Below are 17,084 nucleotides of genomic sequence, written 5' to 3' on the forward strand. Positions count from 1 at the left end.
CAAGGACTCTCCCACACCGCCATTTAATACTCTTCTTCTTGAAGGATTCTCCAACGACAAGCATGTATAGCGGACCCGGAGTTTGAGTGGGGATTAGTGTTTAACGCCGACGGAAGCATTAATATCCTACGATCCCCATTCTTTGATGTGGGATTTGAAGACGACTCTACCATTGAAGAGTATTTGGAACGAGTTGAGCTGGTTCTTGCGGACGTCATCGACCGCCGAAGTCCAAGCTACGATTGGAGCATCAACAGTCGGTCGCTCCCGCCATCCTCGCCACCGTCAACCTTTCCGTGGTTCAAGGCCGTTGGATTTGCTACCGTCTTCGTGGCATCGTTAGGTTTGCTAAAGACCGTCTCCCGCTAAGCCCTACTTGAGTGTGAGTGAGCAAGGTAACTCATTGTGAAATTTCTAAATATTAGCCATGGGATTCTATTTTACTCCGCATTTGCTTCATTGTGATAATTTCAAGATCTATTGTTAATTGTGCCTAAACAACCAGTTGTAACTGCTTATCATAACATTTCAATAACGAAAAATTCTTGAGCCTTAACCTACGATACTCTAATCTTACATTAGTATACTTTGTGATTCTTAACAAATTTCACGTGCAATTCTTGAATGTATCACATCAGATCTACTGAAGAATTATGGATTTCTTGCAGGTGATGTGGCTGTCCAACTGGTTCAGCCCTTCAGGCTCTCAGTCTAGCCTCAAAATAGGAGGAGAGCATGCAGTCTAAGTTTCCACCAGCACTTCCCCACAACCTCTTCATCCAGACACCAGTGGGGGTTGTTTACCGTCAATTTGGAAGGGACAAGAACTGCCAGCCAAGAAATTCATAAAGAACTCCCTAAGGGTACAGGAGCATATTGTTTCTTCAGTCATTGTAATTCTGTTTTTTTTTTTCTCTCTCTCTCTTCATTTCTTTCAAACTCTGATTAACCATTTGGTTTAAAGAATTTAATCAATTGGTTTTGCAGACTTCTTGTAGGATTTGCAAATTAGGAATTTGAGGGCTTTCTTTTTAACTATGTATGTTAGTCATTCTTTATTCTTTTTTCCTTAGTGTCAAAAATAATCAACTTTCACCTAGAATTTATTTATTTATTATAATTGATAGTTCAATTATTTTTTAGATCATAAATATTAACATCCAAAGATTTATTTGTCTTCCCAAGGGTTATTTGCTAATAATACTCATCCTAGAGAGAATATGTTCTCACACTATACAAAAAAAGTTATTTGTATTCACTATATTTATTTAACAACATATTTGTTGCTTTACATATACCATATTCCGGCGGGTCCTTGAGATTGAAAAAATCCTATAAGGGCCTTTAATTTGGGATTTATTATTCTTTTTGTTATTTTCATTGATTTAACTTACTACAAATGTGTGGTCATTCAGTGTAATTACATAATGAGTTCTTGATGATTAAAAGCTAAATTTATGCTTGGAAGTAAACTCCTTTACATTATTCCAGGTGTGAGGTTTGAATGGCGACCAGTGGAATCGTCACTCATCAATTTATTTCGTATTCTTTTCCGATTTCTTCGTTGTTTTTTTTCGAATCTATTCATTTTTCTCCATGCACGCTGATGAATTGGTTGGTAACTTTCTACTTATATAACAGTGTTTTTTGTTTGGGTATGGGACTAACTTTCTCTTTTGTTATGATCAACAACATTGAAGTTTATTTGTTCTTAAGAAACAAGTAATCTTATCTTCTATACCATTTTTTTGGTAGTTTATTTAAAAATTTTTTAATCTTCCCCCACAATCATCATCCTTTAAAAAATATAAACAAGAAGAAGATTTTCAATCCATATGATTACAAATTATACATCAAATTTTTTTATATATAAAAAATGTAATTTTTAAAATAATAATTATAATATATATTTTATTTGCTTCAACCATAATTTAATTATTTTTAAATCATAGCAATCAACAATGTGCATTTACACGTGCAATTAAACTAACAGTCTTATGGTGACAACTTGATATCACAAAACATTCTCGTGATTAAGTAAACATTTCACAGGTTTGGACAAGGTACTGGCCTACTGGGTGCCTGGATGGAATGCCACTGAGAGAAGGAACCTGCAAACATTACATGCCGTGTGGAGTCTAGAGATTTTAGATCATAAGTGAATTGTTGAAACTACAACTAAATTCTTTTGCACATTTAATTTTGGTTTAAGGTTTTATTTGAGACAACTTCATTACTGTTTTTTAAGGCAGCTTTCTAGTAGAAAATTTTCTAGTTCAAGAAATTTTCATACTAAAAAGTTGTTTTAGAAAGCAATAAGAAAGCTGTCACAAATGAAACCTAAATTGTATTTACATGAATATTGACTTGGTTACATGCTAGTTGTCATTTTTAAATTATGATCAGGTTTCAGAATATCCCAAAAAGATTTGTTCCAAGGTAACATTTGGAAAATGTCCAGATGAGATAATCAAGGCCAGCAAGAACATTGGCCACATGCAGTACCCAAAGATGTAGCTAACAATTGGGATGCCAAAAGCATCAATAAGCAGATATATTATAACCTTCTGGTTGTAAAATAAACAATGATTAAAAGAAAGAAATACGCAGTAACACACATTAACCGACTTAAAAGATACTATAGGAATAAAAAAAACTCAATTTTGACCTGATGATCAAGAGATTAATATCATTACTTTTGGGAAATTAAGTGAATAACAGAAATGTATGGATTTAAACAAATTAAATAACAAAATATGAATCTGAACGCACCTTGATATGGGTTATGTTTGTCATTGGAAAATCATTTATTCCAGAAGGCAACATAAATGACTACGTAACAAAGAAAAGAAATTGTCAGAAACAGCATAAATCTTCAGTTCTAATTGATATATCAAACAATCATGCTCATAAGCGAACTTTAACAATTATTTTCAGGTATCAATTACAAGGAAAATGCAGTAAAGTTGAATAAGTACATACGGTTTATCATACAGTACAAAAATTATTTAACGCCATTGATTTGAAGGAGATAGGCCAAATGATTGAACAAATTCATAGAGCCTTCGGTTCCCTTTCTTTTGTGTTTGTTGGAGGGGGCAGGGAAAAGGAGCTATTATAAAGAAGCAGTAATCAAGTGCAGTTTAAAAAGCACGTTCATCAACTGCAGTATGAGGGCAAAAATTTTGGGTGGTGTCTTATCTCTAATTGAAAGAATTCTCTTGTCACCGAGAGGAATAATTAACCATAAGAGCTTGTGTTTATATGAAACCTAAACCATGATATCAAAGTCCTCGCAAATGAGGGCAAAATCTTTGGATGGCGTCTTATCTCTAACCAATCCACTGCAAAATTTGGTCCGGAACATGATATGTTGAAACTCTCCTTGAATCATATGGAGAGGCTTGAGAGAAAAATTTTCAGATCCCACAATTTTAACAATAATTCTTGTAATCAGATCCACAGCACATGCACAAGAGGACTTAATGCATACAAGAACAAACTTAAAATACAAAGTAATGAGTGCTCTCTAGTATTCATGTGAACAACTATCACATTAGACATTTATACATCTCAAACAATTGCAATCACACGAATCATTTCCAAACAAAATGAAATGATCAAAACTATTGCACACCATGGGTATGCAAGAATCCTAAATGGCACGCAAGTTAATTATTGAAAAAAGGGAAGCTAGTGCGCATCTCGTGAACCAATTACACACCCCATAAACAAACTATGCACTCGTGAATGAAAAATTTTCAAATGAGACAAAGCAGTGCGCTTTTGCGCATCACAAGTCACACAACCATTTTGACAATATGTGTAGAACATATTAATCATTGAAAGGAATCCTACCCATGCATTCCCTAAATATATAGTGCACATATACTAAAGCGTCCAAGAGTATTGTGCAAGTACTGTAAAATCCAAAAACGACGACTGTAGGTGTTGCACGCATCTTGATGCATCACGATGAAATTTAAGTGAAAATTTAATGTCATCGAAAATCGACGAAATAAATTTTATAAAATTCTACGCAAAATTTCAAGCAATTTGATATAAAGAACGTATAGCAAATTTTTCTTAAATTTGAAATTAAAAATCATAAAAAATTCATAATATTTAAACTACCCTTAATAAGTATTAAAGCCGAGATAGTTTAAGTAAGGGCACATAGGTAATTTGACTATTCCTAAACATTTCTTCCGCTTGTTTTGTTCGGCCGAACCGAAGGGGAGCATGAGACGGAGAGAGGGAGGCGGACGGGAGGACTCGGGCGGCACCTCCGGCGGCGGTTTCCGGCGAAGGAATTTGGGGAAATCGTAGAGGAGACTAAGAGGAAGAAGAAGGTATGTTTAATTTAAGCATTTCTCCATCTCTTGCAAAGTTTTTCTAAAAGAAAAATTTTAGGGTTTCTCCAAAAATTATTGTTCTTTCAAAATCTCTTCACGAAATCAGTAGGGAATGATAGGGAGGATGTTTTAAAAGTAAAAACAAAGTTTTCCCCAAAAAAATTCGAAATTGAAAAATTATGGTTTCACGTACTTTCGGATTTTTAAGAAAATTCTTTTACGATTATTGTTAATAATGGCATTAGGAGGAGTTTTAATGGTGAAAATTTAGGTTTTAACAAAAAATTTAATTTTCATAATTTTTAAATTTAATAAATCCGAAATTTAATTAATCTAATTATTAATTAGATTTAGGAGGATGTTTGGCAAGATGATTTGATGAAATTAATGAATTTAGGATTTTTAATAAATACGAAAATTTTAATTAATTTTTTTTAATTAGGAAATTATTTAATTCCGAAAATAGAAATTAAATTAATCTTTTAATGAAAATATGTTATGATTAAGGTTAGGTAACAATGTTTGCTTTTATACTTAGGTGTTGACTAAAAGGACGCCTCGAGCTTAAGCGACGTCGTACGTCGTAGAGATTGCTTTATGATACTTGCAAGGTAGGTATTTGCATTTAAATTAAGTTAATATTGCACTTTCAAATGTTATGGTTATTGATGAAATTTTCACATGATAATGTTTATAAGTTTTTTAATTGCTTTATTTTTACATTTATGTTTATATTCATGTCATGAAATTAGGAATGTTAATCTTGGTAAAACAAAATTCAAGGCATAACTGGTATTGAATTATACATGAAGACTTTTAAAAAACATATGATTTTCTGAATAATTTAGTCTCTATGATGTATATATATTATAATTTGCATGTGCATGATGATCCGGAGTACCAAATAGTAAAGAGGTTCTTCGGAGTCGATGGTAAAGGGGTTCTACAGAGCAAATAGTAAAGGGATTCTTCGGAGTCAAATGGTAAAGGAATGGCCAAAAACTTGACTGTGTACATGATCAGTACAAAACTCTGGTACTGCCGGGATTGGTACTTATTATTTATTATGTTTATATATTTTATATATTTTAAAGAAAGAGAAGTTTATGAACGTTTATGAAAAAGGAAAGGAAAAAAGTTTAAGGAAAATGATTCAAGAAAACTGTTTATGAAAATGTTTTATAAATTATGCCTATCAAATGTTTAATATAATCTTTTATTGTTTTAATTCATGTTTAATGACATGTTTAAAATTATTTTATGAATTTAAGATAAATGCTTATTGCCTGGTGAGCTAATGCTCACCCTACTTTTGGAAATATTTTAATTTTCAGGAGAAACTGATAGAAAGTGATGGCAAGATGACATTCTACCTACCGTCGTACAGGACCTCAGGATATCAAGTTTTTATATTTTTGTTATGATTTGAGTCAGTTGGTGTATTGAGGAGTCAGTTGATGTATTGTGTTTATGTTTTAAGTGGTTATATGTTTTGATGAATTTGTTGAAAATTTTTCAGTTTGGATGTTTAGTGGCTCTTTCTTCCGTTGTATGGATGATGTTTATGTTTATGTCATTTAAGAACTAAAACTTCTATGATTTGAATGTTATGTGTTCTCCGTACAATATTTTGTTCCCGCCCCGTTAATTCAGGCTAGTCAGGCCGGGTCGTGACAAGTACATATAAGAATATGCAATTGTATTGATAGTTATGCAAGCACACTGTGTAAGAGTAAGATTATGGAAGTATGCAAATGCATTGCATAACTGTATCAATAAACAAGAGCACTAATAAATATATAAGTGCGTTGCGTAAATGCATAGTAAAACATGCAAAAGCATTACACAAATGTAATATAAAACGTGCGCAATACATAGGACCATTGAAATCACTTTACTCGCATATGCTCCAACCAAATATATCCAACTCCTAAATTTGAGATATGAGAATAATGCACAACTTAAAATGGGATGGATTCATATTTACTTCACCTCACAATTCGTGCAAATATTTTGAAATAATGTAATTATTTTAGAAAATGCAAATTCTCTTTTAAACTTTGAGCGTAAATATATCAATATTATACACATGCTCTTACGTAGCCTACTCTATCTAAAGAGCAAAGTTGTAAGCCTTTATATTTCGAGTTTGATCCTCCTCCTTATAAGGACTAGAGTTGACAAGAATTGAATCTCATGGAAACATGTGCATTGAATATGACAAGCTTTAATAAAAAATCCTCTCTTGTTATTGGGGGAAAAATTAATCATAGAGGCTTGCACCTATGAGAAACCTAGAAATAGATTATAAAATCTTCACAAATTGAGTGTGAAATCTCTGAGTGGTGTAGTGTCTTCTCTCAAACCTAATATGCCTTTCAAAAATTTAACACGAAAAACACAGCTAAACTCTCTTAGCAAAGAGGCTGAGGTTTAAATTTTTGGAATCCACAACCATATTTGATTTAATCCAAACCAGCATTTAGCATGAATACATCCAGACATGGAGACGTGGTATCTGTTAGTGCACCCTTCCTTCTTTCCATCTTTCCCCCTCAGCCCACATTTTGTAGTTGCCAACTGATCATTTCCCACCCAAAACACCATTTCTAATCATCTATAATTTTGCACCACCTGCCCTTCAACAGCTCAACCACTCACTGCTCTTGCCACTCCACCTATGCAGCCAATTGCTGCCATAGATGTGGAGGATAGGAGATCAGAGAAGTTAAAGTTGAATATCATTAGAATATATCAAAATTCTTTAACCAGGATGGCATGTGTGCATAATTAGAAGATAGAGGTGGTATACTAGTAGTACTTAAGACTTGTAAATGATATTGCTAATTAGATTAGTTTATTATTGTGTGCCAGTCAAAAGGTTTACTTCCACTTAGGATGAAGTATCCCTACAAAAAGATTTTGATAAACCCGAACTATGCTTATGATGCAGCCTGGCTGCTCCGTAACAGAAGATAAAAGTTCAATGATTCAACTAATCGTTTACAATTAAGAAAGATTTGCAGATTTTACAGTGTAAAACATGCAAATTTTCTTATCCACAGAAAATTAGAGTTAGACTATGTGCATATCTGTAAATACTAAATCTCAGAATCTTCAGTTTTGTTTCAAAAAGCACCTTTAGCCCAAGTACTCCAGCACTTAAAAGACTATCCAAAGCAGTTGCATTTAAGGCATTCTCAGGTACAAGACCTCCCCAGAACCCTGGATATAAAAGCAATGCATATATAAGCTTTTGCAATGATGACAAGAAAAAAAATACTATGGCTTTTATGAGTATAAATTGCTCCTAGGAGACTACGCAAAGTATCACAGGTTATAAAATGAGAAAAAGAAACGGTAAACGCAATAGTTTAGTTCCAAGCATGTCCTTCATAAAATGATTTAAAATCAAGATATTGTAGGAATGTAATGATCATAGGTCGTGTAAAATTATGACTGAGTGGTAGCTTGAAAATTTCTCTTGAATTGTCTAATTTTTTACCATCCAACGTTTTTTTTCTAAAAAGTTCTAATCACAAATTAGACGAAACTAAGGAGAATAGCATAATGCTGGTCCTGCCGTTGTCATTAAGAGAAGAGTGTGGTTTCCAAAATCGATTCGTAAAAAAACAAAGAATTAGTAAGATCTCGAAGGGTGTCGAAACTCCACCCAACCTCAAGCCCCCATCTTTTGAAGTGCATGAAACTTGTAATAAAAGATAAGAGTAGGGAGTAAGCTTTGTTAGAGGAGAAGATTATTTTGATGTCTATTATTAATTAGAGAATCCACCAATTTAAGGAATAAATACAATACCCAGAGGTCCAACAGAATAAACATAATACAATAACAAAAATTAGGTCTCCTGAGAATATTTAAATGCCAACACTCATTTAAAGCTGAAGCATACATACACTTGGCTGGTGACAATAAGATGGATCAATTTATCAACCAACCTCTACATATGAGTGACATTCTAAGAAATTGATAATATTTTAAGCGTCAATGAGGATGTCAATATGTTTGCAATATACAAGACCAATTTCTTAAGAAGGTTAGATGCATATTCTCTGACAAAGAGAAACTCCTTTGTGGTAGATAAATTATATTCCTAGAAAATATTTGGAATGAGACAAAACTTGGATGAGAAAATAATTTTCTTGATTATATTTTACTTTAGTAACCCATTTCATGTCACTGCCTATATGTAGAATGTCATAAACGTGAACTAACAAGATAGCAGAGCCAAAATGAAGTGTGTTTGATCAGTAGTGCTATTGCCAATGCCAATCTCAACAATAATTTTACAAAGCTTATTAAACCACACCCAAAGGCTTTGCTTTAGCCCATATATAGTCAAGTTAAGCTAATAATATACTATTGTCTTCCTTGAGCAACATGCCCTCGAGTTCCTCTACATAAATAGCTTCAGTGAGATTAAATGCGGGAAAGCAACATTCATATCCCTTGCAACATTGGTGAACCTTGATTGATGTTGATAAACAAAAGAATTTGTACAAGTTAGGCTTGGTCAATCTCATAGACTTGATATAATCCCAACACCATAGATGATATACAATCGAGCCATCAAGTTGAAATTTCTTGATATAATCCCATCGCCATGAGATGGTTTAAGGCTAAGAGAAGGGGTAAACATATCCCATGTATGTCCATTTAAGAAGGCAATCATTTCAATACATAGTTTATTTCCATCCAAAATTTTATTATGACTCCTAGTATTTCTTAGGAATGGAAAATGATGACAACGATAAGTCAAATGATCAAAAATAGAAGAAAGATGGTCAAAGTACATATAAAAATGAATAGGATGATCAATGCATTGTTGTTTATCTTATTGAAAGGCAATAAGCACATGAAGATCAACTAATTCTCTACTAGGCAAATGGTCAGTTGAGTTGGACAATATGGATGAGGATGTTATTGCAAAAGGAACATGAGATTATCATGTGTAATATTATAGAGGTGGAGATAGAGATAAATGTTTTTGGAGGCAGAACCAAAAGAAGGTAGAAAGAAGAAAAGAAAAGACTTAATAAAAGGTAATGATTGTTGAAGTATATATGTGTACACCCATGACTACCTATGCAGGTGCCCATTCGCAGGTGTCTTATAGGTTACGTAAGGGTCGAGCAGAAGAAGTACTCTCTCCTCTCTCAGAATAGTCTGTTCGAGGGACTCGCACAGGAGCTACAAAGAAGATTAGCAATGGAGCAAGGCAGACCAGCTTCGACCATCACTTCCAGACAGTCGCCCTCCCCGACAAGAATAATCTCAGAAGTTCCTCTCTCAGTCAGTCAAATTTTTATCTCTCCTAGCCAATGTCAAGTCCCCCCATGCGAGAAATATCGACGATCAAGCTAACAACATCTACCTCCCCCAAAAGACATCCCGACTGCATCCAGGCGCTACTCATGCCTCTCACATCAATTGAGAGACCTCAGATCGATCTCATGCTATACGCCAGCCTAACCTTCTGACTGCTTCTAAACACTACTCATCCTCTCACCCCAACATAGCAATCTAAGATTAGCTCCTTGTTGATACCTACTTGATTTGCGAGTTCATCCTACTCGCATCTCTCTCGCAACAATCACCATTCCACTCAGCACGAACTATCGAGCTACATCGAAGACAGACGGAGCAGCTATTGTGTCTCGTTCATATCCACTGTAACTCATCAAGCCCCAAAAAGAAGGGGGCATCAAGAAGAAAGAAGAAAGGATGTCTACATCTCTCTGAGATAAATCTCTATTTTTTACTCTCATCTTTGAGGAGAAAGACGCACACTATTTTCCTTTGTTTAGCTTAAGCTCTGCGAGCCCTCGCATTCATTATTCTTGTACAGGACATCAAGAAGAAAGTAGAAGAAAAAAGAAGAAAGGGGGACAAGGACATCAAGAAGAAAGACGAAAGGATGTCTACATCTCTCTGAGATAAATCTCTTTTTTTTACTCTCATCTTTGAGGAAAAAGACACGCTATATTGTTTTCCCTTCTTTTAGCTTAAGCTCTTTAGCACAGAGCCCTCACATCCATTATTCTTATACATCTAACTGGGATAATAAAGCTTTTGCCTTAATCTACATCTACTTTCATTGTCTCCCACTTTTCCTCCTATATTTTGACTTCATCATCTCCACCCCTCAGGATCTTGGTCCACACAAGTAGCCCGTAGTACGGCTTGGATGCCCGGCATCATCCACCGGACAATCAGGATTCAACATCCTCTCAAATGTGATGAGCGTGAATGCAATGTTGAAGGCAAGAAAATCGTCGTCTTCCAGGCAACCCAAGACCCTGGAGGACACAATTAACCCCGAGTACACCACCTGCTGCGAATTTCAAGAAATGAAAGAGCGGCTTCCAAAGTCTATTCATGTCGCTCTCATCGCCGCTAGCAATCATTCGCCAACTACCAACACGCCTGAAGAAACGACCGACCTCGGTGCTAATCATGAGCTGTCAAAAAGAGCGCATGTTTCAAATTTTATCGCCGACCCTGCTCGCCTTCAGGCAAGCGAATGAAGATTCCAGCCCTCCAGTTAAACGGATCAGAGAAACTAAACCAGAATCGATTAATGCCTTTTCCTGGTCAATCTCTGAAGAAAGGGAACCTCCCAAGTTCAACATACCTCACCATGAAGCTTATAGAGAAAAGACCAATCCCACGGATCACTTGGAGACCATCGAGTTCATAACTTCCCTCCTCGACATCGATGACACCCTCCAATGCCATCTCTTCTTCAACACGCTCAAAGATTAGGCGTTAAGGTGGTTCACTTGCCAAGTTCAAGCGAATATTCATCGCACACTTCACTAGTGCCCAGAGACCCCCGAAGAGTTCACAGAGTTCACAAGTTCTACTAAAGATGAGATAAGAACCGGGCAAGTCTCTTAGAAGCTTCATACTAAGGTTCCAGAAAGAGATGCTTGACGTAAAAGAACTAGAACTTGCAGTCGCCTAAGCAACTCTGAACTAAGGGCTAAGGGAAGGTCCTTTTCGGAACGCACTTGGTCTGCAATAGTCGAAGATGCTGGCAGAACTATCGAAACTTTCCAACAATCATGTCAATGCCGAAGAATATAATCAAGTGACTGAATCATCCACAGTCGTACTACACTACAGGACTACTGTGAAGAGAAACCTCCTCCTATGGAGGGGAAAAGAGAGAGTCTAGTCCCGAAGAAGAAGGAACCAAGGGCCAAACTTCCAGTGCAACCAACGATGCCTTGACTCATACGAGGTACCTACTAGGCTGAGATCTTTAAGGATAGAGGTGCTGCCAACACAAAATGTAGAGGAAGCACACAAAGAGGTCGCTCACCGACCTCAGACGTACCAAACCTATACTCTGTTGAGGGTATCCATGGCCGAACTTGTAAACACCATGTCGAACAAAAAATTCTTCAGGCGTGCGCGAAATAAAAAGATTGGCAATGTCCAGGATACATTGAGGTACTATGATTTCCACAAAAATAATTGGCATGACACCGAAGAGTGTCGTCATTGGTGGAACTTGGTTGAAGAACTCATCACAGCAAGAAGACTTAAAGAATTTGTCCTCACCAATCTAGAGTGAAGACCAGGAAAAGCCCCCATAAGAAGAAAGTGCCCATGAGCCCAGACCTACTCAAGCAATTCATATCGCCGAAGTAGTACCCGCAATTATGGGTGATGATCAAAGGGACACCCCCATATGCGTAAAGAAATAACAAACTGAAGAAGTCAACTCTACATCATTCTCGCGACCCATCAAGGATACACCCATCACCTTTGGTGTCAAAGATGAGCCAGCCCGAGGGAACCGATACAATGAAGCCATTTTCGTCAAAGCCTTAACCGCCAACTATCAGATTGGTAGCATTCTGATAGATGTGGGGAGCTTAGTGTACATAATCTTTAAGATAGCCTTCGACATGATGGACATGCTTGCTTCATATCTTGCTCCTACTGCTGGACTATCTAGGAATTCTCTGGCAAATGAAGGGAGAGCGAAGGAGTAATCGCCCTACCTATCACTTGGGGCGAAGAAGATAGTCAATACACAAACATGACGAACATCATCATCGTCGATGCCCCAGCTACCTACAACGTCATATTCGGGAGGAAACTGTTGAATACCTTCAAAGCTATGGTATACACATACCACATCGCTGCTAATTTCTCAGCCAATGGAAAGAGGTTACAATAAAAGGCCACCTAGCCCAGTCACACACCTACTACCTACAAGCAGTCAATCAAGTCGAATCCCTCCATATAGACATAAAGCGAGGCCACATCCTTGAAACAATCAATACCATCGAAGAAATATCTACAGCAGAAAGTGAGCTAGGGAAATCTCTCAAAATTAGCAGCTCCTGCAGCTAGGAGCATCGAGAAGACTCGGTACGAACCCTCCACAACAATCTTGAAGTGTTCTCATGGACAATCGCAAACATGTCGGGCATCAGTACAGAAATCATATGCAACCGACTAAATGTACGAAGAGACTCATCCTATCAAGCAGAAGATCAATAAAATTGTCACCTTACTTTGGGCCCATCAGAGAAGAATTAGGAAATCTACTTGCCGCCAACATCAAAGGAGGTCCAATACCTAGAACGGATTTCCAACATAGTGATGGTTCAAACATCAACAAGCTTTGGGAAAATGTGCGTGGACTTCACCAATCTAAACTCAGCAAGCCCCAAGGATAGCTACCCGCTTCCAAGGATTGACGCCCTGGTCAACTCCACAGTGGCTTATCCAGTCATGAGTTTTCTAGACACCTTCTTTGGCTACCATCAGATCAAGCTGAGTTTAGATTATAAAAAAATTGCATTCATCACAGCGGAAGGTTTGTACTGCTACAAAGTCATGCCTTTCGAAATGAAAAAAAGCTAGAGCGACTTACCAAAGAAATGATGGATAAAATCTTCAAAGAATCAAAACAAAGAAATGTCAAAGTTTATGTGGACGACCTCCTAATCAAAAGTCGATATCCAGACCAACATATTAAGGATCTACAAGAAACATTCCTCATTCTCAATAAGTACAACATGAGGTTGAATCTTCCGAAATTCACCTTCAGAGCTGACGCAAAAAAATTCCTAGGGTTTCTTCTCACACCCGAAGGAATCAAAATCAATCTCAAAAAGGTACAAGCTATACTCTATATGAAGACGCACAACAACCAAGGAAGTGCAGTGACTCACCGGGTAAATAGCCGAGCTCAACCATTTCATCTCCCAGCTGGCAAAGAGATATGCTCCCCTTTTTTAAAAATTCTCATAAATGCGAAGAAATTCATTTGGGGAGAAGATTGTGAAACCACCTCCCAGCAACTAAAAATTCTTTTCATTTCACTGCCTCTTCGCTTCAAAGCCCTCGCCTGGGCAAAAACTTTCTATTATATCTTGGAGGCAAAAATGCCATCAGTTCCATGCTCGTTAGAGAAGAAGGGAAAAAATGTCCTATCTACTACATGAGTCATACACTTTAAGGCACGGAGCAAAGTTATTCCATCATGGAAGAGCTCATATTGGCGCTCATCAACTTAGCCAGAAACTATTACCTTACTTCAAGGCCCATTCCATTCAAGTGGTAACCAATCACCCTCTTAAGGCAATTTTCGCTAAGCACAACCACTCGAGTCCGTAAAACTCTACGAATCTATCACCTGCACGCCAAGGACAATTATCAAGGCTCAGACACTCGTTGATTTCCTCGTAGATTCCACCGACCAGGGTACAAACTTAGAAACAACAATGTTACCTCTTTGGACGTTGGATGTAGACAGTACCTCTAGCGAGCATAGAATTGGTGCAGATATTATTGTCAGAAGCCCCATAGGGGTCATCATTACTCAAGCCGTAAATTCGAATTGAAAGCCAACAACAACCAAGCCGAGTACAAAGCTTTACTTGCAAGCCTGCAATTTGCCTCCAAACTAGGTGTCACTTGCCTAGAAGTATACTCAGACTCTCAACTCATGGTAAACCAGATCAATGGCGTATAAAAAGTCAAAGATGAATTATTCTCTCAATATTTGTTCAAAGTTAAAACAGAAATCGACCAATTTGAATACTTCTAAATTACTCAAATTCCCAGGAGTCAAAATCAACTCGCCGACCTCCAGGAGTCAGAAAGGAAGCATTGACGTTCATTGATCATATAGATCTCAAAGCCCGACATCTTAGAAGAGGAGGTGATACAAGCAAAAAAAAATCCTCCAGCTCTACATCTAGTTAGCTAGATGGACCCTTACATCGAGTATCTGAAAAATGGGTCAATCGACGCTAAGGTCAGCAACCCCTGAGGATTCAGGATTAAAGTAGCAAACTATCTGAATAAATTACACTTGACCATACAAAAGATGCATACAATGTCAAAAATTCTCCACAATGCAGCTACAATCTTCTCATAAGTTACACTTGATCACAAACCCCTAGCCATTCGTCATATGGGGGATGGAACTGCTATACCCATTTTCGTCATCAAAAAGACAGAGAAAATTCATCCTAGTCATGATCGTCTACTTCACTAAATGGATTGAAGCCCAAAAACTCATCTGCATAACCTCTGACATAGTTTGGAACTTCATTGGGACCGATATCATCTGCTAATAAGGAGTTCCTTCCATAATCATTATAGATAACAAATCACAGTTCATTGACCAAAGCCTCAAAGAATTATGTAGTTGTCGGGGCATTTTCCTCAAGTTTGCTTCCATTCACTATGCTCAAACCAATGGGCAAGTTCGAAGCTGCTAACAAACTTATACTTATCCTACTCAAGAAGAAGGTTGAAGGCAAAGGAAAATGGATAGAACTCCTCCCTTCAGTTCTATGAGCACTCAGAACAACACCATCAATGGCCACAAGGCACACACCCTTTTCTCTCTCACACGGCATTGAGATCGTGCTTCCAATAGAGCTCAAACTGCCAAGCCTATGGATGATAGCAACAGCCTAAAACCTAGGCAACAAATCCAACGAATGGGAAATATCCAATCAAGAAGAACTACAAATAGTTATCGACTTATTAAAAGAACAAAGAGTGCAAGCCACACTCCAACAAGAAGAAATAAAGTGAAGAACAACCAGATACTACAATCTGCACGTCAAAGAGAAGAGCTTCCAACCTGAAAACCTTGTCCTAAAGAAAGTATACACAGCCGCTCGTTACTCCATGCTCGACAAACTTGCAAGTACTTGGGAAAGTCCCTATATTAAAAGACAAGCCAGACCAAGAGCCTATCAATTGCACTCACAATGAGACAAAAATAACCAGGACCTAGAGCGCCGACAACCTCAAGTTATTTTACCCATGAAGGAAGCATATGTCTTAACTTACTGCAAGTTTTATTTCTCTTTTCTTTGATATGAACTGTCTTTCTATTCACGAAAATATCTTGAATAAAATATCAAGGACACCCACTCACGAAAGATATATCTTCAAGATGCTCGGGGAACTTGGGACGTGGAGCTCGAACCCTAGGCCATATAATGAGAGCTCCTCATTAGACATTTTCTTAAGCGAAGCCTGTCCAACCCTAGCCTCTCGACTATAGTCTCATGACTACACAACAACCAAACACGATCACCCAAGTGTTAAACTAATGCCACAAAAGCATACCACTTCTATCAATGTAACGTACAACATCATGATGCAAATGACATTATTAATCATTGTTACGATGGTAATATGAAAAAATAGAATTAAGAAACCAACATTCACAATGTTTTATGATCATGAGAACAAGAAGCTACCAATAAAATTAAGAAATGTCAGAAATTATATGTTATGAATATGGCATAACAATTTTTCTACAACTATTTCACTTTAAATAGCAGCAAATGATTGGAAAATTAACCTTATGGATTTTTAAATATAGATGCACGTGTGATTGGTTTTCATTCATGACAAGATGCATGAAATAGCTCACCTACATCAACATAGATTTTCTCCTTAGCTGCCTTGACCTGTAATATCAAATAAAGCACAGTTATCAGTCAAGTATAACACATACAAATTAAAAGAAATGGTTATTTATGGAATTGAACCTTAAGGTTCAGCGCTTCCACGGATACAGTGCAAGGAATACTGTTAAGAGGCATGTCAATTACGGTTGTTACACCACCTGAAAGCCACCAGAATGATCTCCATCTTAATTTATTCAATCATGGACAAGATATTGAAATGATACTCGATCACAAATAAGTAACGCTTGTATTTCGGTGATAAATAATATTGATATAACAAAATAACCAGGAAAAGGGTAACAAAATGGAATGAAAAATCAAAACCAAATGCAAATATGATTTTGCAAAGTTCTTACAATAAAATCTCAATGATGTTGGACTTCTATTGTGGATTGCAATTCATTATTACAAATTTCCGACAAATAATTGTAAATGTACCATATTGACAAGATTGTTCCAGATATGTGTCACCCAAAAAAACAATATAGCAAAAAAGACTATCTGATACTTTTCCTACTTTCTCTAATTTTAGAATATCCGCTCACTGATTTTGCACAATAAAGTAATGATCAGATTTATAATAAAAGAAGGAAATATAGAAAAAAAATTATTAACTAATGCCTTTAAGGCTTTAACAGTCATTAACAAAATTACAACAATCCTGCATGATCGTACAGGCACAGACTAATTGAGATTAAATGATCGGTCAAATTTCAGATCAGATTTGTGAATAGTAAACTATGA

At 36.6% G+C, this 17,084-nt stretch overlaps 1 protein-coding gene across 1 annotated transcript in view; it reads right to left on the reverse strand.

The window, feature by feature from the left end:
• LOC110099816 (allantoinase) overlaps positions 1-17,084 on the reverse strand; it is a 39,689-nt gene that overhangs the window by 20,870 nt on the left and 1,735 nt on the right. The window contains exons 5-8 of the mRNA XM_020827104.2: positions 16,422-16,498; positions 16,304-16,340; positions 7,495-7,580; positions 2,773-2,832 (exon numbers count right to left, since the gene is read on the reverse strand). Coding sequence (XP_020682763.1) covers positions 2,773-2,832; positions 7,495-7,580; positions 16,304-16,340; positions 16,422-16,498 — 260 coding nt within the window. The remainder of the gene's footprint in view (positions 1-2,772; positions 2,833-7,494; positions 7,581-16,303; positions 16,341-16,421; positions 16,499-17,084) is intronic.

The sequence above is a fragment of the Dendrobium catenatum genome, unplaced genomic scaffold (assembly GCF_001605985.2).
Source record: "Dendrobium catenatum unplaced genomic scaffold, ASM160598v2 fragScaff_scaffold_1608, whole genome shotgun sequence".
Classification (NCBI taxonomy): domain Eukaryota; kingdom Viridiplantae; phylum Streptophyta; class Magnoliopsida; order Asparagales; family Orchidaceae; genus Dendrobium; species Dendrobium catenatum.